Source organism: Folsomia candida, unplaced genomic scaffold, assembly GCF_002217175.1.
Source record: "Folsomia candida strain VU population unplaced genomic scaffold, ASM221717v1 Fcan01_Sc004, whole genome shotgun sequence".
Taxonomy (NCBI): Eukaryota; Metazoa; Arthropoda; class Collembola; order Entomobryomorpha; family Isotomidae; genus Folsomia; species Folsomia candida.
Window position 1 is genome coordinate 7,917,635 of NW_019091196.1, and position 27,298 is coordinate 7,944,932.

At 38.2% G+C, this 27,298-nt stretch overlaps 9 protein-coding genes and 1 long non-coding RNA gene across 12 annotated transcripts; 8 read left to right on the top strand and 2 right to left on the bottom strand.

The window, feature by feature from the left end:
- Positions 1-18: 18 nt before the first annotated feature.
- On the top strand, positions 19-4,500 carry LOC110849052. The gene is made up of 10 exons (XM_022096427.2): positions 19-158; positions 241-576; positions 652-844; positions 907-1,001; positions 1,098-1,178; positions 1,255-1,345; positions 1,414-2,864; positions 2,933-3,211; positions 3,329-3,393; positions 3,577-4,500. The coding sequence occupies exons 1-7, from the start codon at positions 114-116 to the stop codon at positions 1,518-1,520; spliced, it is 948 nt and encodes a 315-aa protein (XP_021952119.1). The 5' UTR covers positions 19-113; the 3' UTR covers positions 1,521-2,864; positions 2,933-3,211; positions 3,329-3,393; positions 3,577-4,500.
- Positions 4,501-5,958: 1,458 nt separating this feature from the next.
- On the top strand, positions 5,959-8,923 carry LOC110848491 (nuA4 complex subunit EAF3 homolog). The gene is made up of 8 exons (XM_022095721.2): positions 5,959-6,198; positions 6,282-6,374; positions 6,451-6,692; positions 6,755-7,436; positions 7,510-7,695; positions 7,779-7,836; positions 8,262-8,355; positions 8,418-8,923. Exons 2-8 carry the CDS (start codon positions 6,282-6,284, stop codon positions 8,497-8,499), a joined length of 1,437 nt encoding a protein of 478 aa, XP_021951413.1. The 5' UTR covers positions 5,959-6,198; the 3' UTR covers positions 8,500-8,923.
- A 154-nt stretch (positions 8,924-9,077) lies between these two features.
- On the top strand, positions 9,078-10,407 carry LOC110848731. Of its 2 annotated transcripts, none has more exons than XM_022096016.2 (3): positions 9,078-9,383; positions 9,455-9,724; positions 9,806-10,407. In XM_022096016.2, the coding sequence occupies exons 2-3, from the start codon at positions 9,485-9,487 to the stop codon at positions 10,067-10,069; spliced, it is 504 nt and encodes a 167-aa protein (XP_021951708.1). In that variant the 5' UTR covers positions 9,078-9,383; positions 9,455-9,484; the 3' UTR covers positions 10,070-10,407. The 2 variants fall into 2 exon arrangements, with proteins under 2 accessions (XP_021951708.1, XP_021951707.1); XM_022096015.2 differs by having other exon boundaries at positions 9,089-9,387.
- Positions 10,408-12,978: 2,571 nt separating this feature from the next.
- LOC118435422 lies at positions 12,979-13,681 on the top strand. Its single transcript, XR_004834740.1, has 2 exons — positions 12,979-13,326; positions 13,413-13,681. It is a non-coding gene; the product is annotated as an uncharacterized LOC118435422 (long non-coding RNA).
- Positions 13,560-15,441, bottom strand: LOC110848312 (replication factor C subunit 2). The gene is made up of 7 exons (XM_022095495.2): positions 15,083-15,441; positions 14,903-15,014; positions 14,610-14,818; positions 14,342-14,537; positions 14,136-14,264; positions 13,869-14,063; positions 13,560-13,800 (listed from the first exon to the last, which is right to left on the bottom strand). The coding sequence occupies exons 1-7, from the start codon at positions 15,250-15,252 to the stop codon at positions 13,690-13,692; spliced, it is 1,122 nt and encodes a 373-aa protein (XP_021951187.1). The 5' UTR covers positions 15,253-15,441; the 3' UTR covers positions 13,560-13,689.
- Positions 15,442-18,291: 2,850 nt separating this feature from the next.
- On the top strand, positions 18,292-19,022 carry LOC118435503. The gene is made up of 3 exons (XM_035851667.1): positions 18,292-18,484; positions 18,573-18,758; positions 18,835-19,022. The coding sequence occupies exons 1-3, from the start codon at positions 18,341-18,343 to the stop codon at positions 18,904-18,906; spliced, it is 402 nt and encodes a 133-aa protein (XP_035707560.1). The 5' UTR covers positions 18,292-18,340; the 3' UTR covers positions 18,907-19,022.
- Positions 19,023-19,959: 937 nt separating this feature from the next.
- On the top strand, positions 19,960-21,038 carry LOC118435475. Its single transcript, XM_035851610.1, has 4 exons — positions 19,960-20,347; positions 20,415-20,639; positions 20,704-20,889; positions 20,960-21,038. The coding sequence occupies exons 1-4, from the start codon at positions 19,997-19,999 to the stop codon at positions 21,029-21,031; spliced, it is 834 nt and encodes a 277-aa protein (XP_035707503.1). The 5' UTR covers positions 19,960-19,996; the 3' UTR covers positions 21,032-21,038.
- A 217-nt stretch (positions 21,039-21,255) lies between these two features.
- On the top strand, positions 21,256-22,734 carry LOC110849053. 2 transcript variants are annotated; one of them, XM_022096429.2, is made up of 5 exons: positions 21,256-21,365; positions 21,436-21,687; positions 21,761-22,111; positions 22,177-22,370; positions 22,450-22,734. In XM_022096429.2, the coding sequence occupies exons 1-5, from the start codon at positions 21,335-21,337 to the stop codon at positions 22,603-22,605; spliced, it is 984 nt and encodes a 327-aa protein (XP_021952121.1). In that variant the 5' UTR covers positions 21,256-21,334; the 3' UTR covers positions 22,606-22,734. The 2 variants fall into 2 exon arrangements, with proteins under 2 accessions (XP_021952121.1, XP_035707394.1); XM_035851501.1 differs by having other exon boundaries at positions 22,180-22,370.
- A 238-nt stretch (positions 22,735-22,972) lies between these two features.
- LOC110849054 lies at positions 22,973-24,838 on the top strand. Its single transcript, XM_022096430.2, has 7 exons — positions 22,973-23,374; positions 23,459-23,527; positions 23,587-23,835; positions 23,912-24,029; positions 24,088-24,272; positions 24,334-24,476; positions 24,545-24,838. Exons 1-7 carry the CDS (start codon positions 23,180-23,182, stop codon positions 24,711-24,713), a joined length of 1,128 nt encoding a protein of 375 aa, XP_021952122.1. The 5' UTR covers positions 22,973-23,179; the 3' UTR covers positions 24,714-24,838.
- A 66-nt stretch (positions 24,839-24,904) lies between these two features.
- LOC110849055 (proline dehydrogenase 1, mitochondrial) lies at positions 24,905-27,126 on the bottom strand. The gene is made up of 11 exons (XM_022096431.1): positions 26,951-27,126; positions 26,835-26,875; positions 26,629-26,769; positions 26,495-26,559; positions 26,248-26,429; positions 25,972-26,143; positions 25,741-25,905; positions 25,580-25,657; positions 25,315-25,511; positions 25,166-25,254; positions 24,905-25,095 (listed from the first exon to the last, which is right to left on the bottom strand). The coding sequence occupies exons 1-11, from the start codon at positions 27,124-27,126 to the stop codon at positions 24,905-24,907; spliced, it is 1,497 nt and encodes a 498-aa protein (XP_021952123.1).
- Between the last annotated feature and the right edge of the window lie 172 nt (positions 27,127-27,298).

Consider the following 27,298-nt stretch of genomic DNA (forward strand, 5'->3'; position numbering starts at 1 on the left):
CCAATTTACCCAACCAATCGCCACAGCATGATTATTTATGACCCAAACCCTACTAAATTACTTATTTCAGACACTATTACTGGTCTTAAGAGCACGTGAATTGTAAATTAATAATGGCGTACGCAGAAAAACCAGCGTTTCTCCAGTTTTTCCAAATCGTAATAACGCGTTCACGTTCATGCATATTTAAATACGGAATCAGATTACAAAACCTCATACACTATTTATTTGCACCTTCAGATCATGCTCGCCATTAGTCTCGGCTTGGAGTCATACGCCTTCATGATTGACCGAGGCTGGAAAAAAACCTTAAATAAAAATGGCAAAGGCCGCATTTGTCCTTGGCTGATCCAAAACGTGAACGAGGAGATGTATAACTATTACAAGGCTCAACTACCAGACCAATTCAACGGAACTGACAATTCCGTCGAGAAGAGATTCTTCATGGAAAACATTAGCCGCGGATCTGGTGAAGAAACGGCAGCCATTGCCTTAATTTCGTTCTCCATTGTCCTCCTCTTGGTCCATCTCGTTTTGGCGTGCATCTCAAGGAATAATTCTTACAGGACGAAATGGGTAAAATGGTGCATCATGATATGTTTGAATCGAGTATCTAGATATGTATAAATAATTAGTTAAATGAACAATTAGACTGCGTCGGTGCAAGGAATTTCCGTTTTTGCGAGTGGATTTGCTGCAATTTTTATCGCAATCTCTTCCCACGAATATCGAAGTCTGTACCACAGTTTGAGCAGCAAACTCCTAGAATGCATCCTCTTACCGACTTGTGTTGATGACGAGTACAAAAACACGACGGTGACGAGCAAATATCTGAAACTTCAAGGTGATTTGTATACTGACTTCATAACATGTTTTTAAAATTTATTTTAATACGTATTTAATTAGGGTTTAAAAATCCTGACGAAAGTGCGGAAAAATTGAGAAATGTATTCTCCAATAACTACGTGTGTCAAGCATACGACATGAAAATTGCTTCTGCGGTATGGACATACCACGATGATTAATTTACATAAATTAGGTACTTAAAATGAGATCAACAAAGGGTTTGATTGGACTTTCTCTTTTTCGTGCTTTAGGCAATTTGTGGAGTCATGATTTTGCTCAGCTTTATAATCATTTGCAGCGCTATGGATTTGACCACAATTTACAATGAAGAGGTTAACAAAAGCTCACAATTTACCCTTTTTCAAAACCTAATGAATCCCATTGTGCGATCTTTCTGGGCATACGTAGGACGTGGATGAAGAAGAACGCAAAAGGCGACTAGCCTTCCATATGCATGCACTACACGTCAAGCGTCGCCAGCACACCAAATCTCAATCCCGTAATAGCTAAATTTCAGAATTTTACTATGTTCAAACAGTATATGCATTTTTATAATCAAACATTTAGAAATTAACATTGGAGACTCGGAAGAGATAACTGACCTGGAAAAACCCCAAGGTTTCAAGGCGATGGGGTCAAGGGCAAAATTGAAATCTAAAGCGGACGAGGATTAAACGGTCGTCGTAACAAATTGACCTTGAAAATCAGTGTTCGTTCGTGTACATTTTCAGGTTTAGTTTATTGCTGTGAAAGACAAACAACTTACTTATTCTCCTGTGATCCCAATGCAAGCCGTATCAATCTCTCTCTCTCTCACCCACTCTGCCATGACATAGAATAACAAACATTGCATTAAAGTTTGTGGTTCAAACAGCAGACTTTCTCATGGAATAATAATCTTCTTATAACATTTCCAAAACCAAAAGCGCAGATTAATTCATGTCTGCGGCAGCATATTGTTAGGAAACAAACAAATTTTGCTCTCTTTGTCCAAACACTTGTCGAATAGCGGCTCGATCTCATCAACTTTCACCTTGAGCAAATAATCACGACCAACTTTCTCTCCTGTCATTTGCTGGCTGCGTGATCAGACCGTGATTCCAATTCCAAAATTCCAATTCCACCAAATCCTACCTATGGTGCACGATAAGGAAGAAGACAAGTGTTTCTCAACTGAGATCGTGTCCAGATTCACGGCACGAAGGAAAGAAAGAAGTTGATAAATTTTGAGAGAAGAAAGCGCAGCTTTTGGTGGTCTGAATTCACAGAGAATGAGACGAGACCTAAGCAAATATCTATAAAAGAGTAGTCCTTGTTATTTTCTCTGTCCGTTGTTCTCTGTTCCGTCCTCAGAATTCTCAATTTGATGCAACATGCAGTAGTTGAATTGAGTTACGGAGAGCTCCTCTTTCTCGACCCGAAGCGCATGTGAAAGTGGATCTGACAAAATAAAAAGTCGGACGAACTGTGTCATCCTTCGTATGTTGGGCGTCCATAGGAGAAAGTTAGTCGAAACCAGCGGTGGTGGTGGTGCTGGTTGGTAGGTAGGTACATATACGGATAGAGAGAAATAAGGACGTGTAGATGAGGAAAAGCTCATTCCTCGTTCTCCTTTCTCTCCTTGAGGACATCATCATCATCATCTGCTTTCCCCAACTTTCTCCCTTTTTCGTAACGTCACGTAACTATTCCTCTTGGTGTATTTTCTGTAGGAATTTCCCAGATTAACGTTATTTTGGAAACGTGCTTCTTTTCGACGGCCTGTTAAACATACATACAACGAATCGAAAGCTTAATTAGCTTCCTGCTAGTTCTAGGTGTCTTGAAAAGGTAGACAATAATAATAATAAAACACTTTACGTAATGCCATATATTGGCTGGTAAATAAGCAAGGAAGGAAAATGGACAAAAAATATGATGGTGAGAATGAAGGATGCTGCGGAAAATGCATGTCTTGTCTCATGTGTTGCAATCTCCCAGCTTCCGCTGGAGTGAAACTTGTCTCCATTTTTTCGATCGTAAGTGACCTCATTCATTTCAAGGATATCAGATTGTAAAAAATTTATAATCTTTGATTCTTACGCAGTTGTTTGGACTCTTGTACTGCTGTCTGGGGGTGTGGACGTTGATCGTGACGTCATCAAATGGCGACCTACCTCCTCGACAACAACTCTTTTACGAAGTTTGGACCGGGTCGGAGACATCGAGTGACCCATATCAAGGGATTTATGTCACCAGCCCGAAGAAATTGGTCCCCCTGAATGCCAACTACAATTGTCTCATTGCGCTGGCATGTATCGCGCTGGCATGCGGATTTGTGAGAACTCTTTCAAGTATTTTCCTCCTCTGGAACTCGGTTGAAAAGGTGAGTCGAGCTAAAGAAAATAAGATACATACATAATGCATGACAGCACAAGGACTTTGCTCTGGACAGGCCAGATTTTATGAAAGGATATACATATTTATTTATTTTGCTTTACAGCATAGCATTCTTCCTGGAAAAGTCTGGATTTGGTTGACGACCATCGGAATGACCACCGTGGTCACGTACGTATTTCTGCTATATCTATTATTAATAATGTTAATAGACAATGCAAAGTTATTGTGGGCTTGATTTTATTTTGAAAAAATGCTCCGGATATTTATATATATATATATATATATATATATATATATATATATATATATATATATATATATATATATATTCGTATTTCTGATATATTCCAGATATACCGTCGTATTTCTGAACATCACGGGCTTCATCAGTGACACGCCTTTCTCTCCCATACGCGTTCTCAATGACAAGTTCTCCTTCTACATTCTCATCACCATCTTCCGGTTCATCTGCTTTTCGGATATCTTCTTATCCATCTACTTTGTCTTCATCGTGCTCTGGTTCGTCCGAACGCGATAAGCAAATTTATCTATCGCATGCGCAAGAAATGTAATGTTAATACGTAGAGATGAAGATGACAAGGCTTGATAAGCTGATGTTGAATTGAAGGGCTGGAATCTCAATTTATGCATTTCCTTATCACTCAATAGATAATCTCTCTCACACAAATAATGAAAACCTTGTAACATTACTCAGAATTCTTATACCTACAAAAATAATTGGATTTTCCTGCAGAATCTTAGATCTTTGCTAAATATTAGTATTAAATTTAAAATGGAATCTCAACCCTTTTATCCACTACTCAGTATTAAATATAAGACGACAATCTGTCAAGTATAATAATTATATATATGTAGACATCTTTTTCTGCATGTCCGTGTGTCGTGTCTGTTGTTGTTACAGTCGAATTAGTAATTTATGTGATCAAAAGTACATTAAATGCAATACGAGTAGGTCTTATAGATGATGATATGTGGGCTTCTTGATAAGAGGCAGTGACATACATGAATCTCTTATTGGATACTCTTACCTACGTAGAAAAATAGAGGTGAATTTAGAAACTTGAGCTTTATAAGTTTATGTTTTCGTTTCCAATTGTCCGACATAAAACAGCACAACCAGTTATTGTTAGAATTTGGTTATGACAGTGAGTGATACGAATAAATTATAGATTTATGTATGATATTGCGATGTATGTGTATACCGTAGCATTAGTGACAATACTTACATACCGAATAAAAGTATGAATACTGAAACGAGTTCCTTATATATTTTTTTATGGTGCCACTAACTTTTCCCGTTAAAAATTTACAGCAGAATCGCACACGTCTCTCATTCCAATTTGGAAAGAAAGCTATTAGAAAGTTCTAGGAACCAGGAAATAATAAAAGAAACGTATTAAATGATTCGGAACGGAGAAAGTGCCATTATCGATCTCAAGAACGAGTGATTTTGATGAGATCTGGTCTCACGGTGATTAAAGAATTTCACTGCCGAGGAATAAACTCAACTCGTAAGTAAGTAGTATAGAACAAGGGATTACAAGTGTCGTTATTGGAGAAAACTGAAAAGTGCTACGTATGTGGATGGATGGATGGAGAATTTGGAGATGGAGGAGGTCCTGATTTTATTCCTTTTAGTCGAAGTTTCCAGTAAAGGCTGTCGATCTGGAGAAAGACCTTGAAGTAAAAGAAGAAAGTGGAATGACATGACGTCTCTCTCTTCTCTTCTAAATTCGATTTGATCCGAAAAATAAAACACCATCTGATTCTGACAGGAACATGAGTAAAAAGGTGTCAATCAACCGTCGACAATTATTCCACCATTTTATAAATCAAGTACTGCGTAGGTGTTTGTACTGCTAAAGAAATGGATGTGCTTTTTTGCCTTCAATCTTCTGTCAAATCACGAGTTAATTGAGATTTATGAGAAGAATAGGAAAAATTCCCAGTTTGGTCCAACTTGTCTGTAAGGCCTGCTGGATAAATATTGTTTTCTACCTGTGTAAAAACAACTTGATTGAGACAAAATCCGAATTGAGAATTGTCACCTTTCTCACTCGTCTCTCTTTTCTCCTAAATAAATAAAATGCACTTTGCTTTCATTCTATTTTTCTTCTTTCCCCGTGATCCACAAAGTGTACATTGGGTATCTTTGTGCAAGTGAAAGTTGAGAGTGAGATAAATGTCAGGAGTGGATAAATATTAGTTTTATCAAGTTGTTGCTCAATTACGCGACCACCGAGTCAATGTTTAGTTTGGGGTAGAGGTAATTTTACGTGAAAATTATTCCACCCACACGGTCAACCTTTTTTGGTGACGTATTTCATCTCACCCTATTTACTTATTCGCCTTTTATTTATGGAATTCCGTCATTAGAGACGATTCTAAGTTCTGGCTAAAATTGTACGGAGAGAAAATTTCGTATTATCAACCATAGGAAATTGTGTGTTAACTGATTTTGTTAATGCCCATTAACATTTATTAATACCTGCGACACCTGCGAGTTGAATAAAGAGAGGGGAGCGAGTTAGTATTTACCTAAAATGCAAATATTAATTTATGCTTTGACTTCGTCTCATCCTCGCAAATATTAGCATTATCCAAAATTTCAGAGCATAAATGTTAAATTCAACACTAAAATTTGCAAAAAAATAAAGCTTTCAACTTTCACTTTGATCACTTTTATGCCTTTTGTTACCCCAAAAAAGTTGCGGGTTGCGACGCGCTTGCTGCTTTGTCAGCTTCATTTTTGGTGACGGTTGTTTGAAGTTTATTGAGTTTATTGAAGTTACTTGACAAATGTTTATGTAATTTTTCTGGTCGCCGTTATAATTGTTACTTGGTTGGATGGACCAAAGATCTGTCTGAAAACTATTTTAGATAGTTGTTTCAAACAACTTGTTTGTAGCTTTGTCGAATCAAAATAACGTTTTGCCACGAAACAATATACCGGTAAGAATTTTAAAATTAAAATTAATTCGACATAAGTTGGCATAAATGAGGTTTTAGTAAAAAAAATCTTGTTAAATGTCAAGATGCCTCCAAAGCGTAAACCCTCCAACTCGATGGATGGTGCCCTGTCGCCAAGTGCCATTTTGAATGAAGTTGGTGGTCCTTCACATTCACAGGTTCATAAAGTATTTTTATTAGGAACTCAATTCTGTTTCATGAAATAGCAGGAATATAATATTTCTACTAATTTAGATGGTGGTGGACCCTTCAGCATCCACGTTCACACATGGAGAACTTGTCTTGTGCGAATATTACGGACAAAGATACCCAGCCAAGATTTTGGAGGTGGCAACCAAACATGAGATTGATGTTATCAACGCTTCGAGACCATCCAGAGTGTGCCGTGGTTCAGAGCATTCGGTCGCAGAAGGAAATAGTGGTTTAGAAGAAAACCAAGTATTATTCTTCGTGCATTATATTAGATGGAGCCACAAGTAAGCAGTTTCATTAATTACAACATGTAAACATGACCCTCAAGTAACAATTTGGTTTGAAGGTGGAATGAGTGGGTTCCTGAGGACCGTTTATGCAAATTTGAACGGAAACCAGAATTAAAAGTAGCAATCATCAACAAAATTGCACTAAAGCTGAAGAGAAGAACACAAATTTCTCACCTAAAAAATTCTGTGAAGACACATGGATTAAAACTGAAGCCAAAAATTATTGTCAAACAAGAACCACAAAGCCCAAAAACTTCAATTGCAGATGATGTTGCACAAATTATTGTCAAACAAGAACCACAAAGTCCAAAAACTTCAATCGCAGATGATGCTGCACAAAATGTTGTCAAACGTAAAGGGAAGAAACGTTTGCACGCTATTGTTAAAGTAGAAGAAGAATCACCTCTCAAAAAATGTGTTACTGAACAAGAAGTTACTAGTACTTCACAATGTTTGGGTAATAGTAATCCCCCAACTTTAACGACCGATAACATTGCTTCCGCTACTGGAAGTTTCAAGACTCACCAATCATCTCCTGCCGCATCGACATCTCAAAATACTCAAGAAAATAAGTCAAGTCCACAAGTACTAATTAAGGAAACAGAGACACTTGTAAAAGAAGAACCCGTTTCATTTTCGGTCTCAGAGTCTTTTGAGGAACCTGAGGACCTGCACCTGACTGAAAATTTGATAAATGTGTTATTACGGGACAAAAGTAGAATTCAGCACAAAAATATGGTATACAAAATTTCATACGCCCATATATAACTAATTGATAATAAGTAATTCAATTTTATTATGTTACTGATAGTTGATAGCCGACTCGTGCGTGTCAGTGAATGATGTGCTTGTGGAATACGTCGCCTCGGTTGAACAAACTGGGGACATCTTTGCAATATCTAGAACCCAATCCTTCATCAGTGGTTTACGAATGCAGATCAACGATCATGTATCGAGTAACCTGTTGTACGAACAAGAAATACCAGTGGTTGAGAAGGTATTTAAATTACATGGCGCAATTACTGATTATTCGAGTTCATGTTATATTAGATAATTAATTAATGCCGTATATATCTTCAGAAACTGGAGCAAGGTCTTCCAGAGGATCTTGGTGCAATTTACCTGCTTCGTCTGTTGAGTAAGTGTGCTTTTACCTTGTCATAATTCAAAGACAGATCAGATCCATGGTTATGAAACTGTCATATCTGTCACTTGCATACTTGGTCAAAGTAGGAACTGGGTAGATGAGCCAAACCAGTAATTTAAGTGGTTTTGGTCTGGGGTGCAAAGTATTTTAAATGCTAAGTATTCTTTCATCAGGAGACTAACTGCGTGACCCATACTGGTTATTTAAATTGATGAGAAAAAGCTGACAGTTTGAACACTGAGTTGAGTATATGTGGGGAAGTTGAGCACAATAGATATGCAGTTTCCTAAAATAATGGTCAGGGTACCTAATAGAGGGATCCTCACTGGTTTTCGAAATAAAACGACGCGAATAAAATAACCACTTGGTTAATTATGCACTCATCGTATGGGAGTTAAAATATATTTTATTTTCAGCTATATTTGTTAAGCTACTCAAACTCGACGGATTGAAGCACAAAGGTCCTGAGGTTTGGACAGAATTGATAAACGAGAAGGTTCAATTGATTAGGTATGACAAACTCGTACATTATAATCATAAATCATATCAATATTAACTAATTGTTATTACAGATTCTTAGAGTCACGTTCAGCCCTTTACTTCCCATCTTCAACGTATACTAAATGTGCCGTCGTTGAGAAGCCTCAGTTTTAATTTTTTTACCGAATGAAACAACTTGAAATTTCCATTTTTACATTTTTTGTCTTTATAGACTTATTTTTTACGGTCTTTGTGTAGAAACATTTGATGAACTAAATACCAGTAACTGAAACGATCGCAGACAAAGATACATAAGCATCAAAAATATGTATCTCATAAGCATGCATATTTTATTTATAATTTAAATTTGTTGAAATATCAGTATTTAAATGCAGGTATTATTTATCTGGGCAAACTGTTTCTTATTAGTAGCGGTAGTGTAGTAGTAATGAAGACATGTACTATAACTTCATTTTTCTTGGGTGATGTTCCTACCTTAAAGAAATTGAATGTATTGATATTGATACATAGAATGTTCATTCATTCTTTTGTTATTTGTATTGAAACAGTAATTAAATATGCATACGAAATGAAAGCGGTTTATTTACATGTTTGTTTATTATAATACAAATGAACATTGTATTACTTCAGCCTTTCTTTTGCTTTGATATAACTACATACATATCAATAATGGTGTAAAAAAACTCATACGGACCATATGCAGGTAAATGTGCAGGACAAGGTATATAACGCTTACTTAACTCCTCAGTTAAGTAGTGGGTATATATTGTAAAGAAAGAGACGCGCATTATTTTTGGGCATTATAATAACCCGATGATAAGTTGATTAAGTTGATATAATGATGTACATACATATGTAGCTTCTTCTGGAAAAGATCTACTTGATCTTCTTGACAGTAGTGAATGGGAAGCCTTGCTGTAGAGACACGTTGAGTGACCTATATTATCCTCTGAAGGTTTTAAGAATGTATTAGTTGTACGGAATTCCATTTGAAGCTCATTGATACGCCTTAAAATTATCCACTTGGGATTTCTCTGGTTGGTGAGTGAAACCGAAATAAGAAATGGTGGTTAAAAAAATACTGATACCAATTTAAACAATTTTCCAGCTTTGCCATCCTCAAATCACAAACATCGAAATGGATTTACAACAGGACCTTGAGCAGTACAGGCAGACATGCATGATAAATATTAGAGGGGACGAAGACACGGAAATTGTCATTGAAAATTTAGACCATTGCCGTTACGTAACTGAACACAGTCTCTCTGTTAAAGATCTTTCCAGCGAGGTGGAAGCTAATTCAGGTGAAAATCCAATCATTGTTCACATGGATGATGGGGATTCGCCTTCGGAGGAGCAGGGTGGTAATCTCCAAAATGTACTCGTCAACTAAAAATGACTTAAATAATAATTTTAAAGTAAAGTAGTATATGAAACAGCTTTATTTCTTATTGTCCAGACATTCAGCAAATGCCTTACAATGTCCAATAAGAAGAAGGGGTTCTCCAAAGATAAGGATATTCCAGACCGAGACGGCTCAAGGGTGTATGATTTTGTTATGACGAAAACGCTCACTCTTCCTCCCGCACTCAGCCCAGAAGAGGTACAACGTTTACGACGTAAATGGGTCTGCATCGGCAGTCTTGCCCTCTCAACGCTCTTTCTCGTCATCATCGTCATCATCGTGCTCGTCCTAACTTCAACAAACAATTATACCAATTAATTGATTTAATGTCCTCACTACTCGTCGAATTAATGTCCCGTTAATTAATTAATAGTGACATCCGTCCTCTCTTCACTGCTTGATTGTGTTATTTTTTCCTTACAGCAAGTTTTGTTTGTTAGTTTATTAGTAGCAAAAATCGACTAGTGATTATGATTATTGTTAGAAGTTTATAAAAGTATATATATCGTTAATTTTCTATTACGTATGGCACAATTTTTCTGAATGCCATCCATACATTAATTTCAAATGACTTTTCCTACCACCATGTAACCGAAAAGGATATATAATTTGCATAAAAATTTGATTTGTTAATACATCGGTGGATTGGAGAGCAATTACTATTGTGAAACTTTATTTAGCAACAATTTTAGTACACTCTTATCTGGAAAAAAGTTAAGAAAGTTACGCTTCATCCTATGTTGGAGATTGTTGATGGCAAACGATGCCAGTAATTTGTCTCCGATTTGTGACAGCTCGGTCTCACCTACTACAATGGGAACCTTTCAAAGCCTACCATTTACTACATACAGCTACGGACATGCATGTTTTTTTAGATGATATTGAGAGAGACAACGCTGTGGGGAAAAGTAGTGTGTGGCACTTTCTTTGCTGACATATAAGGTCATTAATTATGGATTGACAAACCTCTCACTTTGCGGAATGCCGTATTATTGCAGGAGGTAGATTTCTTGCTTCCCATTATCAGTCTTAAATTCCCAATCCCAAAAATGGTTGGAGAAAACGTGCCGTCGTTTACCAACTTTTCCATTTCATACGTTAACAAAAAGTTGTAAAATGCGTAATCATAGCAGTGTCATATTTGTGCTAATTATTGTTTCATCTCATAAATTACTATCGTTTGCGGGAGGACTCACGTTCCTGGAGAAATCAGAGGAAATCGTGAACCAACTTTTACTTTGTTCGGGAGATGTCTTCCTGCATTTACCGTTCGCTCAACAAGGTATCTTTTTACACTTTTATTTTTTTAGTGTCTCAGGAATAAAGACTGATGTAAAATTGGATCATAAATGTATGTTCCAGCCGAGCTTGACGACTTATCTAAATCAATATCACAAGGATCCAGGTTTGAGTTTGCTTATTCAGAACCAAACGCGTGGATAAATTCATCTTGGGAGGTTCAAGGTTGGAGGGACAGTAACAGTACCAGCAGCAGAATGACATCTCCAAGTTGTTGGTTAATAATTGTACCAGCAACAATGGAACCGAGTACAGTTCAAATACTTAACCAGTTAATAGTCAAGGTATGCTTGTGCACATAAATACGCATTTCTTAAAATTAGAATCTTATGCAACCTTTTCTTACTTAATTAAACAATTTGACACAAAGATTTCAGCCCGTCTTCGCAAATTGTCACATCGTGTCAAGAAACCTACAATTGTCGTTGCAATTCCAAATACTCAACCACAAATTGTGACCGAGTTGCAGTCCCATCTTCTCTTCCACGATGCACAATTTTCTCTCAACACGAACGTCTTCTCGTTATTTATCAACAGTGATAGTGACGCATTCTCGTTATGGGAGGTTTATAATATAAAATTGTTGATGAAAGTGGAGAAAGTTATTGATGGGTATACTAACGGGAAAATGCTACCTTGGGTTAAATCTCCGGCTGGAAGGAGGACAAATTTTTATAATGAGAGTTTCACTGCTGTGATTCGGGTGTGGTAAAATTGTCAAATGGTAACAATTTGGCGATTTGACAGTATAATTGGAGCATATTTTTTTGCACTTTGTAAGACAAATCAACCCGACTGGATGAGGTACAAGGGATCTGCGAAGGCTGGAAATATTACTCTTACTGGTGGATTTTCTGTCGAATTATATTGGAATTTTCAAATGATGCTCAACTTTAGGTTGGTATTCTTTGCAGTAATTTAGTCATTAATTTAACCACTGATTTTTCATTGATCTGCAATAGAGTGAAAGTTGTGACAGGCGATGGTCTGACCACGCTTCCGAACAAAACGCTCGGAGGCACAACTGCTACCCATTTAAATTCTGAAACTGGGGACATTGCCCTCAGCATGTCTTCAGTCGTTCCCTTTCGGGCGTCTCAATTAACATTTTTGCAGCCGACATATCACGGAATGTATGCATCCCTTAACTGTTAGACGATTATATGTACGACCATTAATTAATTAATAATGAACTCTTTAGCATTACCTGCTTTTTCATGCAACCCACCGCTAACTCTATCCGAAACATTGTCACAGCCCCCTTTCACACATACGTCTGGTTCAGCCTGATTGGCACCTGGCTCTTTCTCATCACAGTTGTCAAGATATCTGCATTCTTGAAGTCGCATACGAACCCGACTACTCGAGAAAAAACAACCGAGACGAAACAAATTGATCCCAATGTTAATAATGACGGAGGCGGAGGAGAGTTTGAATCACACATTTTAGACTTTGGGTGGACCTTGTATGCTAGCGATTACAACAACTGGGTGAAGGACGAATTTACCACCGAGGAGAGACGAAAGGAGATCCCTGGAAGTCAAGAAACGCTCCTGGAAAAGAATAAGTGGCAATATTACGACGACTTGGACAGCGATACACGTTTCGCTTCGGAGATTGGGATGTGGGCTTTTACTGCCAATTGCCAAAAATGTATGATTTGATACCACATAATTGCATAATACAGATTAAATATTGTAAAGGGTACTGTTTGCAGCTTGGCACATCATACCAGACTCGTTACCCATGCGAATGATGTTTTTGATCGGAATCCTGTGTGGAGTCGTTTGTTTTGTGGGTTATTCGGGAGCAATAACGTCCACCCTGACTGTGAGCACACTTCCGGTGAAACAGTTTTCGGATCTTATGAAATTCAAGTTTCTATTCACTGTGCACGAGTGGAGTGAACCATTCCAGATTTTCTTGCAGGTATGTAAGTATGAATAATAAGCTAAATTTACATATACCTAGCGAAGTTTAGCACTTAATTTCAATTTCTTTGATGGTTGCGTCTAGTTGATGATAGACACACAAAGTTTAAGCCAGAAAGTGTTAAAAATCACCACTGTAGAGGAAATCAGCCATCTTTTGAATGCGAACAAGCCAATGGCATTTCTAACTTATTCTGACCTATTTTATCCCACCGCGTTGGCACTAAACTACACAGAAATTTTTATTTGCTCGCACATTTCCAAGGTTCAAGTCAGCCCTGTTTTATACAAGAGTGGAATGTTTCTTAAAAAAGGGTCAGAATATACGGAAATTTTGAATCACAAGTAAGTATTAAGCATTCCAAAGGTAAATATGTACATATGCATATACCTCTGAGTTATGTAAATTGGTAATGATTAATTAATTACAGAATAATAATCATGAAGGAGAGAGGCTTCAACCACAGGTATATTCGTACGTATGAAACAAACAACATTTTTCCATGCGGAGGCGCATCTAGCAGTACTGCAGACCCTATCGAATTTACTGATGTACTTACAGCATTTTTAGTAGCATGTTCAGGGTTGCTTGTATCTGTAACTTTATTAGGAATTGAAATCTTGTACAGTAAACTCGACAAAGTTTTCCGAGTAAAAAAACATTAAAGAAATGTAAAATAACTCAACTAATTATCAATAACAGCAAAGTTAAGGTTTTTTAAACTTATCGCCAATAGCGCAAAGTCGTGCGATGAGTCCAGTCATTTGTAGGAATGTACCCGAACCTTCGACAATCCGCATGTGAGTAATTCCAATTTCCTGTACAAAACCATTTTAGTTAACTTTTCTCGAAAATATTTGGAGTATTTCGAATTAAACACACTTACTTTCAAAAAATACAATTTCGCATGTTCTCGAAGTTCTAGATTTTTGCAAACACGGAAAATATTTGAGATAATGTCTTCCGGAGAATATCCCATTTTCCACAGGTCACTTAGCGTTTTATAAGCATCTTCAATCAACCCATCTCTACAGTTTTCTAGCATTTGTTGCACGGCGAGAGGCGATGGTTCATCACATACCTACACAGACAGTGGTAATTTTAGCAATATACGAATAAAATAGCAATTAATTGAATGACCGATTTCTTTTACCTTGAAAACGTTGTCCGGAGTAATTGTCCCGAACCCATGATAAGTTGCTTGAAGATTATTTAACGCTTGACGCATGTCTCCCTGAGAAGTGAAAACTATCGCTGCCAATCCTTCATCCGAGTAATTAATCTGTACAATATAGTTTTATAATACATCATCAGTTTGATCCCTGATTAGTTATTTTAGTAATCATCATTGTTGCTCACATTTTCAGCCACACAAACGGAATTAATTTTGGCTAAAATTTGAGCTTCACTCAATTTCCCAAAACGAATCACTGCACAACGAGACTGAATTGGTGGAATAATCTTTTCGCTCGTGTTACACGCTAATGCAAATCTGGTTGTTTGGGAGTAAAGTTCCATCGTCCGGCGAAGGGCTTGTTGAGCCCCATCAGTCATGCTGGAAATTATAAGAACCAATTATAGATCATATAATACATCCACACAGTGTCTTAAATTTAAGATGGATTACCTGTCGGCTTCATCCAAAATGATAATTTTATGCCGTCCTGGGGGCAATGACGTTTTTTGTTGTGCAAATAATTTGATCTTATTTCTCACCACGTCAATTCCTCTATCACTTGATGCGTTTAACTCCAGTACGGCGTCGCGAAAAGCATCTCCCAATAAAATCCGAGCAAGGCAAAGAATTGTGGTCGTTTTACCCACACCAGGAGGGCCCTATTAAAATACACATTAGGAATAGCTGTTAAACACCATTGCAGATTACTTTTTAATAAAATTATTACTACAATCACTACTTACGCAAAGAATCAAATTAGGCATGTTGCCATTTTGTGAGAAAATTGCCAACCTCGCAATCGTTTCATCATTTCCAACAATCTCGTCGAACGTATGAGGCCGATATTTTTCAATCCTAAAAGTCAAATCAACTATTAAGAAAGTACAAAGTATTTACTGCACATTTAATTTTAATTTTCTCACCAAGGAACGTTAGAATCATCCTTATCGTGGCTGGGGGCAGCGGTCGCTGCTTTTGCTGATGTTGTTGGCAGAGCTATCGACACATCTTTCTTAGTGTCCTTTGCTATTTTATGCTTATCGTCAATGTCATCCTCGTCGTCAATTATCATGGAACCTTCGTCGCCAGACATTATTAACAAACTTTGTTCACCTCTGTTCCAAAACCAAGATATGCGAAGACTCACTCACACCAACAAATACCTCTAAAACCGTACTTTTAAAAAGTACACAAATTTCCAGAAACTATAAATTTTTACGAACAAAAACGTCGGATGGCTGAAAGTAAACCGGACGATTTGCACAATAAAGAGAGCGCGGATGGATATTCAGCCCGCTCAGGGTTCTCAGATTCCCCACCTCCGCCAAAAAACCTGGAAAATCTCATCTTCCCATTTTATTTTCTTTGTGAGACTTCTTGCAAGAGGCAACTTGAGACTTTTGGAATGAAATGGGCAATCTGAGAAATCTCATTTTTCCGGAGAAAGTTCTATTTCTTTCATTTCGTCTCAAGATCTTGCCCAATTAGCATTTTTTGTAGAAATTCTTCCCGTAAACCAATTTTCCCCTTAAAAATTTCGTTCAAAGTTGTACACTTTGTAGGGGAGCGATTTCGTGAATGGCCCTGCAGGTGGACCCTTTTATCCATCTAGCTATGTGCAGACTTACACAGCAGCATGTCACTTGATCACAATCATCCCCCATTAACATTTCCAACTAGGATGCATTTCATGTGCATAAACCGACCACATTTTTAGTCCCGGCTCGTGCGACCCTTCATTTCTATTTACATCATCACATCACCAGTCTAGAGAGGACCCTTCCTATTTATTTATCTCCTGACTGTGCAGGCAGATGTGTCCAAATCTCCCCCATTGCATTGCATTCTCTACCCGTTCCGCTTTTGGCATATGTGCCACACATTGTATTCTCATCTCTGGTTTCCTTTACTCTCTCGTATGCGGGCACTGTATAATTTTAATCGATGAATTTTATCGATCCTGTTCCTTTTCCCCCTCTCTCGAGAAAGTCGGAGTGGAAGCTTTTCGCCGAGGCCGACATCCTTTCATTTCGGATTCGTTGCGGGCAACCTGTGACTCTCGCTTTCACCGATTTTTCGGACTTGGGCCACGGTCACGGCAGGGAAACCGAATTTTCTTCACTGGCCAACTTGGAAAGAAAGCAGTCGGAGAAATTTCCATGACTGACTGGTTGTCTCCTCACTTGGCGGAAGTGTGCTGGGTTGTGGGACGACCATGATGATGAGTGTGAGACGAGGGGTGTGGGTGCGGTTGGATGAAAGACCGAACCAGGGAAAATACCCGGGTGCTCTTGCTCCTCCATTCTCGCTCTCGCTCTCATAAAGTGTCCGGGTATTGCAAGTAACCGGCTTTGAGTAACCGGATTCGTTACCCCAGTGAGTGAGCCCATTGCTGTATGTGCACGTACATTCTACGGGTGGCTAGATGATCTCTTGTCTGTTGGTGGGTCTGCTGGTTGGGGAAAAAGGGAAGCACGGCACACGGGCTGGGGAACTGAACTATTGGGAATATATGTGGACGGAGGCTGTTCCGGTCTCATACTTCCTCCCGTGATCCGTACCGCATCCGGCTAAGTTGGGTGGAAGTGTCTCGTTTGTATGCGTTGGTGATGAGGTTTTTTTGCATTCCACACCAAAAAGGTTGGTAAATAGTTCAGGAGGTTGAGTGGAGCGTGTATGTGAGTTCAAAATATGTGCACCTATGCAGGAATGAAGCTCATGAAGGAATTGAAATGTTTACACTTACGTAATTACGAAAAATATGCACTTTGAGATATTAGTTCACTCGTAATGAATTGGAGTCTCAATTAGAGAAATTGTTACATGAGGCGTCATTCAATAATAATTCCGTATTTTGGATTGCGATCGAGATTATGTGCGTGTCCTTAATTGTCACTTTTTGTCACGAGGTCGATAATTGAATGTACATACGCCATTTCTCTTTAAGATATTTCTAGTTAATTGTCGCTATCATTGCGGAGCTGATAAATAATTCCATTGGGATGGCATCAAAACCTAAAAGCAAAGTTTTCATTTTGAAGGATAATTTAAAGTTGCCTGAGGATAATTTCGACGTAAAAAGTGGTTCAAATTTGGTTAGACATTATGTAATTCCGCTCCTCTCGATGTTCCACTGGACCCTCTTGGTTCCGCATAAAATCGCGTATAACGAGGGAAGAGGGTGCTGCGTTAAAATCAAGGGGTCGTTCTTACGAAGGGTACAAAAAACATTTTCATCAACTATATTTTCCAAAGAATAAAATCTTGATTCTGATTTTAGCTTATTTCCGGAATTGTGGACATATTTGTGTTTCTATTCCTCTTCAGATGTATAGTATTTGCTAGTAATTCGTCTGCTAGTTCTGCCCTTGGAACCGTGTACATGATCATGTACTCAACTTTTACCCTTTACGTCGTTGCCTTTTTCCATTTCGGATGGACCAAAACGGACCAGCTTGTCGACCTTTTGAATGAAATAAACAGTATGGCAGAGTACATGGGCAGGTCATTCGGGACACCTATAAAATGCAGTACTGGGGTATACATTTAATTAAATTGCATAATTTGACTGCCACTTTGCAACAAGTTTTTGCGACGAGTTTTTGCAATTTTAGGAGAAAGTCGCCATTTACATGTTCATCACTTTATGTATCATCTTCTCATTTGTGTACGCCTTGGTCACAACTGCCAAAGTACTTTGGAATTCGATACTCTTTGCATTTGCTGGGAGCGGTGGTGGATGGACAAATCTTGGCGAAATTCTGTACCAAAATGTCACCAAGCCGTCGGCTGTCATAGCTATTTCGACTTTGACGCATTTTTACGGTGACCTGGAGCCCAATCTGGATTCTGTCCCAGCACCTCTCATAATTATTTTTGGGGTAACGGAACTAGTCATTGGACTGATTGACAGCTGCTTTTGGGTGTTTATATCCTGTGCTTTATTCCTCTGGGCGAGGCTTTTCGGGAAATTGTTTGAAATTTTTTTATGCAAAGTTAAAACATGTAATTATTTGGAGAGCAACATTTTGCAGGTTCGATTATTCGAAAAAAATCACAATCAGACTGGATTATTCTATGATTGTTCTTTATATTATTAGGACATTCATGATTTTAACCGGCTCACAATTATTTTGGATAAGTTTAACGAAATATATGGTAACATCACATTTTTCGCGACGATGGCGGGTATCATTAATGGCTCCGTGACTTCCGGACGGGTCGTGTTGAACGTTGAGTGGACCTTTGCAAATAAATTTATCAGTCTTGGTGCCCTAATTCTGTTAGTTTTTGTGTTGATTGCTGGTTCGAAAGTAAATAATTTGGTACATGAAACTCTATTCATTAGGCTTATACAATTAATGAGAAAATAGGGGGAAAAATTGACGTGTTTTATGATTTGGTTATGGTCAGGCCAAGGAATACGGTACCATATTAAAACAGCAGTACACTAATCAACGAGGTTTAATTTGGGACAAAAAGGAGGCGAATTCCGAAATTTCATACGGACTGGCGATCGTTTTTCATGAAATTCAGACAAATTCTGTGGGAATGCAGGGAGCTGGATTTTTCACGATTTCATACTCTTTCATCGGAACGGTAAGCTTATCAAGAATCAAATCAAGAACCAATTGACGGATTCTTAGACTGATTTTGGGTTATATAATATTTTCAGGCTGTGAGTGCCCTGGCTACGTATACAGTTTTAATGCTACAGTGGGGTTCAGTTGATGGTAAAAACTGGTGAAAGTTTTACTCAAGATATTCTAACTATCAACTATGTAATTCATTTCACGTAAATATATTACACAAGCAATTACATAAAATGTTCCCAAATCTAATAAACTTCAAACAATATATCCGTATTGTAATATTTTTTATGCACTTAAGAAGTCGAGCCTAAATCTTAATGGATTCTCAATTGTAACACTATAACTAACAATAAATGTATCAGAGAATGGTCGCTTAATGGTTTTCTTGACATAAGGACATGATGGATGGGAGTGTCTGTCATTTCAAGTCAGTTGACCTTGTCACTTATGACTTATCCCTTTTTTAATGCATAATAAAAGAAATGGAAGAATAGTGTTTGTCAAGCCACCTGATAGACCGAGTCTCGAGTGAAGTTCCCGAATTTTCCGAGATGGTTTCAAAATCTCAATTGTTCATGTTGAGAGAACAACGAGGCCTGGACATTATGATGGACAACTTTAAATTATCCTCCAATAATCATCCCGACTTATCGAGCGAGTCTAATAATCTGGTTGGAAATTATGTCATTCCTCTCCTCTCCGTGTTTCGTTTGTCTTTGTTGTTTCCGCACAAGATCATATATGACAAGGAAAAAGGGTGCTGTGTTAAGATCAAAGGATCGATTCCTCGAAGGGTACGAAAAACGAAACGGAAAATATTCTCGGAACTTTAATACTTTCCTTTATTATAGGTAATTTCCGGATTTGTGGACATTATAGTGTTGCTTATCCTGGTCAGGGGGGCAGTATTCACTAGTGCGATTTCTGCCAGCTCGGCTCTAGGAGCACTGTACTTGATTACGTACGCAATTTTCGCAGGCTTTTCCATCAACGTATTTCATTTCGGATGGACCAAGATGGACCAAGTTGTCCAGCTTTTGAACGATATTAATAGTCTTGCAGAGTACATGGGGTCATTCGGAGCTCCGATAAAATGCAAGACTAAGGTACCTCCTATGGTCAACTATTACTTACGTTTTTCACTGTGATTACATAGAATTTCGTACTTTTTACTAGGAGAAAGTTTTCATTTATGGTTCCATCACCGTGTCCATTGTCTTCACATTTTTGTACGCCACTGTCTCAATGAGTGGTAACACGCTTTGGAATTCTATACGCTTCGCATTTGCAGAAGGTGGTGGTGGGTGGACAAATCTTGGCGAGATTTTGTACCAAAATGTGACCATGCGGTCTGCTTCGACTGCCGTGTCAACGTTCACTATGATTTACGGTGAAATGCACCCATCGCTGGATTTCTCGAGACCGGTTGTGATCATTCTTGGAATATCGGAACAAATTGCTGAAGTTTTGAACAGTTGCTTCTGGGTGTTCACATTTTGCGCGTTATTTCTCTGGGCTACACTTTTTGGGAGGCTGTTTGAAATATTTTTGTACAAAGTCAAAACTTGTAGCTATTTAGGAAATACGATTCTGCAGGTACGCAGTCAAAATAGAAACGTCCGACGCACGTTTCGCTTGATATATTATGTAATCTGGTTTGCAGGACATTCATGATTTCAACCGACTTACAATTATTTTGGACAAGTTTAATGAAATTTATGGAAACCTCACATTTTGTGGAACAATTGCGGGTATCATAAATGGTTCTGTGACGGCTGGAGAGGTCGTGTTGAATAATGAATGGACAGTGGGTGGAAAATTTATCAGTCTTGGTGCCCTTATCCCATTAATTTTTCTGTTACTAGCGGGATCGAGAGTGAACCATTTGGTATTAAAAATTTGTCTAAAATTAAGAGAAAGCATAAATTCCTAAAGTATATTTTCCGGATCAGGCGAATGAATATGGATCCGTTTTGAAACAGCAGTACACAAGTCAACGAGGTTCGCTTTGGGACAAAAAGGAGATGAATTTCCAAGTTTCATACGGACTGGCGGTCGTTTTTCATGAAATTCAGAAAAATTCTGTAGGAATTCAAGGAGGTGGATATTTTACAATTTCGTACTCTTTCATCGGAACGGTGAGCTTTGTTATCAGTGTAAATTAACTGACTTTTCATATGATTAATTTGGTCTGTATAATACTTTCAGGCTGTGAGTGCATTGGCTACGTATGCAGTTTTAATGCTACAGTGGGGTGCCGTCGATGGCAAGAAAAATTAGTGATAGCGTTATTGACTCATGTCTAGTAAAATAAAAATTTGTAACATATTTGATCGTGTAGATGCATAACATGAATACTCATAAAAATCTTCATCGCACAGCAATTTACATCTTCCACTCCGCTCTGCACATCATTGTTGTTATCGACGACACTCGAAAAATTATAAACATTTATTATATTTTCCAAAATATACGCCCATATAAATTCTATTCCTTATTGCACCCAAAATTCCACGTTTCAAAACGCATTAAAAAACAACAATATTGCTGTTCAATTTCCCCATCTTACGACACACAATTAGCATGAAGAATACTCAATCAAAGATCAATTTAGGTGATGTATAGAATTCCACAATGATGTATATGTGATGCGATGAGTATTTAATTTCAAAATAATTTTGCAGATTATCCAGGATTGGCAATACCCAACCATTCCTCAAAGAAGAAGACGTCGCTCCTCCTTCGTCAACCCATTACCACCACAACCGGAGTTATCCCCTCTTTTCCGGCCGGATATCCAGATAAGTTCTTCCCGGAACCGGTCTCATTCTCACATCGACATCCCACCAAACGGATGCTGTTTGAAGCCCAAATGATGGAACTTGCCACGACAGGTTTTCTGCAAGTCGACGATGTCACCGTTTTCTCGAGTGTTAGTAAGTTTGATAAGCTCTACGTTCTGTGTATTTATTTTTAAATTATTTTTACTACAAGATATTAAATTTCAAGGAAAAAACGCTTCATGCACAATTACCCAATCTGACGGGAAAGTTTGCATGTTAGCTCACAAAGTATTGGCGACTCATCTCCAACTTCCGCTCTACAAGGGGAATCGTACCATAATTCAGAATGGATTCGTCGTCAAGATCAAAAATCTGAACGGTGCTTGCGTCCTGACCTTTAAGAGAAAGAGTATTTACAAATCTAACGAAACGGATGTTCTCGACGTGTGGCTTGGAAATCAGGTCGTTCCCGTGGGACAGGTCAGAAAACCAGCGTTGGTCAATGAGTACACCGTGTATGGGGAACTTGGTCATCCCGCTTTCGTAATTCATAAAGCTCGACGCATGACGGATCCGAGTAATAATTCATAAGCCATGATTTTTCAAAGAATTTTCACTAGCAATTTGTGGCGTTTTTTGCAGAAGATTTAAAGAAAAATTACAAATATATCATCCACACGGCAAAAGACAAGGAAATTGTCGGCCAAGTTAATTGTAACGGGAGGAAGGGGTTTGGTCCGATTGTGACGAGTGGCGAGTATCCGTGTCATGTCGAATTTCGGAGTGAAATGACCATCACGGAGAAATCGCTTCTCATGGGAGCTCTATTTTTAATTGTATTAAAATTTAACCAAGCAAATATTTAAATTTAATTATATTTAATTGCTCAATTTGATATCAAGTTAAATGTTCCAGGCGTCCCGATCGCATTCCGGGATTGAACGGGAGGAAGAGAAACTACGGGAAAAGCTCGACATCGACCCTGACGAAGTCCTTCCTCCCCAAAGTGTCGTTGTCGAGAAGGGCTTGTGTCCGGTTGGAGGAGGAGCGACTAGTAGTAATATTACTTGATTAATTTGCATGACAAATTCCCAACAGCAGGAAGTGTCGACGTGTCAAAATCCAAAATTAACCTAGTAATTAATCATCTATGCAAGAAATTGTTATTTTAAGAGACTATTCTGTAACAATGTGCGAATGGATGGAATAAGAACTGTGACTGCAGATGTCAGCTTCAGCTGAAATTATGAAATTATCGATCTTTATCATTTCGCAAATGACGCTGCTCAGAATCTGAGGATGAGTACGAGATATGTATCATGACAGATTATTGAACTAACAAATCATGGGTGACAAAATAAAATCCCCAGGCTTCCCAACGCTTAAAGATTAAAATTTAAGTTAATTTAAATTAATTTAAATTGATCCAATAGTTAATTATGTGAATCCATCATTAATTTCTCTGACAACGAGTGTTCGAAGTCTTTCAAAATTCATCAACATTCAAAATGTTGTTCATAAATTTTTCTTCGTGTCTAAAATTTTATTCCACTTTCCACTCCAACCTTTTTGTCACATTTTTGTAAATCAATTGTTTAAAAATCTCCCCTAAGGTTAACCATCACAATTATTTATAATCCTCGCAATGGCGGTGAGTTGCACAAACGGGACGCCTTCCCCGCATCACATCCCCGGTTATGATGGTTTTGTACCTGGTCACTTGGCCACCATCGGTCGGACCTATGCTAAAGGGACGCACGATGTTCTTCGGACACTCGGACTGGCCGGTGTGAAGGACAAACCTTGCACGAAGTCTTGTCGGAGTGGCGATCCATGCGCGGTATGTTGTATATTTCATAAAAATGTCCTTATTTTGCATTTTTGATGACATGAAAAATTTTGAAAAATTTTGAAAAATGCACAGGATCACTGGAGAGATTTGAGGGCAAGGATGCACATGGTGCAGGGAGAAATTGATCCAAATCCTTGTCAGGTACTTTAATTACAATAACTTCCAGAGTTTAGTGATTCTAAAATGATGTTCTTATTCAGGGAACCGACTGGAACATCCGGAATAAGTTTTGTGTTCAGAAACCCCAAAACCTCTGCGAGCCGAAACTAAAGAAAATGAACCAACACGGCTACCTTTCCAGATTGTCCGTCTACCAGAAGAAGAATGGCGACGCCTTTGGGGTCACTTCCTGCAAAGCGGATAACACTTTTCCCTGCAAAGCAGCAGCTCCGTCCAACAGACCGTTTTGGCGAGAGTATGAAGATCTCACGAATTATGACCCGTTCAAGGTATTCACTATTTACTGTAAATTAACTTATTATATGTAAGTGCACGTTTTGAACTAAACTTTTTGAACTAATGTAGGAGTATGAGCCGGAATGTAGACATGTTCGCCTCCCAAAATTAAAGTATAAAGCGGAAACTTGCTGGGATGAGGACTTTTATTTACCGGTTGACGCTTACGAAGACTACTGTCGTGAAAGTGAGTGGACAATTTTCTTGTGTGTAGAGAGTAGAAATTTAATCTATTTTAATTTCAGAGTACGTTTGTCCCCCGAAAAAGTGTGAATGTCTTCCTCTCGATGCAAGGAAGCCGGACAATGAGGTCAAATTCTATCGCCATGAGCAGGACCCAGAGCTATTCGTCGCACCTTATTTTGCTGACCCTACGAACAAGTATAGATATTTCAAGACTGGTTTTACGGGGCATGTTCCAACCTACAAGGTAATTAAAATTTGAAAATTAATTATTAGTTATTAAAATAACGTATTTAACACATTGTCAGTACCGATTTGGCGAACCGTATGAGCAAAGTACGAGGAAGGCGTTGAACAAGTGGACCTCGAGATACATGACGGATCATCTGAAGGCCAAGTGTCCCGTTTGGATTGATCCTGAACAGTATTGCGACAAGAATGACTACTTCAAGTGAGACAAATTATGACTACGTTAACAGAATTTATTTATTCAATAATTAATTGCTAATTATTGTGCAGGATGAGCTGTAAACCACGCAAAACTTATGACGGTCATTTCCACGAGAAGAGAATTCGAGATCGCTTGAAGCCTATCTTTAATCCTAAAGATTGCATTCCTCCGTACACCAACGACCCGATAGCTCTGTGTATCCAGTCCAACAATCCAACTTCAAAAGATATTTGCTAGATAACTCAGTCACCTCTTATCTTAAGGGTGTCAAAATTATATAGTCGTTAATAATCAGACAAAGTCGAATCTAATGTAAAATTATGGCACAAATTGAAAACAAATAAATTCTTGTATCTCTCAAATAACGTCTAAATTTGAGTGCGTTAGCATTTTATTATTGAAATATTGTTTGTTATATTTTTAGTGTATCAGTCTGGATTGTATGACCATTTCCTCTTCATAATGCGGCGCCACAGTTCATCTCGTAACAGTTTCCTCTCCTTATCCGTTTTGCCTCCTAAAACGCCACGATTTTCCAACGCTCTTCGCGACAAGTAGGGCAAGACTTTCAGAATGGGGCCATATGGGACATATTTGTAAACGGAATATCTCGATTGACCTAGAAATTAATTGCTATTTGTAGCATTACAAAAATTTTGAAAAAATGATAAACATGTGCACGTGTGTACCCAAAGGAAAAGATATTTGGTCACACATTCCATACAATTGGCCAAAGCAGACGGAATGCTCATCTCGAGCAATGTCATACTCTTTCATTCTAAAATGAGAATGATATTAAAGTTGCAACTAAATAAAAATTGTGAAAAGTTGACCCAACCTTCGAAGTACGAATCGAACCGTGTCCTCATTATGGGTGGCTGCCATGACCTTAATCCTTCCTGGAGAGACCGACTCTTTGCTAGATTTTATCCTCCAGAGACATTCGTCCATACACTTCTCGTACATTTCGGTCGTGCTGGCATAAGTTGAGTTTATCGGATCGTCGTAACCCATACTGTTCGCTCGTTGTCGTTCCTGCCGTGAAAAATTAGACAAGAATTCGTCAAATTGGAGCTCACACTATTTACATAATATTTGTGTACCTGTTCCATATACGCTCCACGCACGAGTTTGGCCCCAAAGTAAAATTTTTGACGTTCAGCCTGGTTCAAATCCGTGACCTACGTAATCGTGCAAATTTTCATTGCGAAAAATCTGCGTATTCTTACCACAGAATTAATTTGAAAAATTTCTCAAAGGCTACCAAGTCATGAAACGCTCTTTTCAGGTAGCACTGATACGTATTGTACACCATGGGCTTTTCCACATTGTAAATCTTCATCATTTCTATCGTCACTCGAGAAATGGCTACTTGCAAGTAGGTCTGCTCGGCGTCCACCATGACGCGTACATTGGATGCTGCTGCTGCCTATAAAAATAGCAAGATTGTAATTCACATTTACAATTTTAGGAAATATGAAATATTTCAGAGAACCTTAAAAATTGTGTGGAAACGATCCAGAGCATTTTTAAATTCCTGAATCTCATCGTCAGAAATCGGTACAATTTTTTCTAAATCTCCCGTCGGAAAATTCGGGATTCGAAAAGCCGTTCGTACACATTTCTTAGCATTTAGAAGAGATTTCCAGGGTACTAAATTGATAATTCTGCCGTACACCGTAAGCCGTAAGTTGTTAGAAAAGTTTTTTGCAGTGTATTTTCCTTCATTACTAAAACATCCAGCACTAATTATAATATTATTTAATTGTACCCAGCACTATCTGAATCCATATCATCCAACCAGGCTTGGAATGCAGGATCTGCTTTCGCCGCTTTCGAGAACCTCTTTTTTAGCGTGTCGATATTAATTTGTTGGTTATTCACGGCATCGTTGACACCGGTCAAGCGTTCTATGAAGACATGGATCCTTTCGATCGCCTCAGAAATTCTGAGCTATTTTACATAATCAGTAATCAGTAACAAAAAAATGACTACATAATAATCACTATTTGGTATACCAAAAGTTGTGGTTTGCAAATAGCTGTAGCTTTAATAGCAGCAAATCCTGTACCATCAGTGGCTCCTACATATAATTTCATATAGTTAATTACCTACGCATCTTTATGTCAATGTTTTTAATAAAATATCCAACCTTCCACAGCTTTGATGGAATTGAGAAAAATCTGTGTATTCTTATCACAAGAAGCTTCATTGTAATACGTGTAAACTCGACTGATGGCTCGCTTTTTTCTTTCAGTTGCGCACGTATTACTGCCATTGTATTTTTTAAGCCCTTTAATAAATTGGGTGACAATTAGAACCTTTTATGCAGTGAAAGTTGATTAACCAAAATATTACCTTTCTCTTCGCCAACAACATCAGAACCTTTCTGGTCAGGTCTGAGAACAAATCATGTCATGAAATACCGCATATTTACATATGTACGTGATATTTTTCGTTAGTTTTTAACAAACGTGGCCACAGTTTGGCTTCCGGTCTGTTGTTCCTCTCCTTCGGGGACATCATCCTCCGCAGAATAATCCAAAATTGCATTTACTCCAAATTTTCGCATCCGTCTAATTTTTGGAGCAATCTCATGCTGATCTTCTCCGGCTACAAAATGACCAAAGAATGTGGCTTTCATCAACATTTTGAACAGCCTTTCTCCCAGGATTCGCCTTCCCCAATGTATGAGCTAGATATACAAATATGATAACACCATTTCTTATCATCATAAATTCGTAAAGTTAGCATCTCCTCCCCCCACCTTAGTTTGATTATCGGCAACATAGTTGATGTTAAGCAGCTGAAAAACAAAAAGT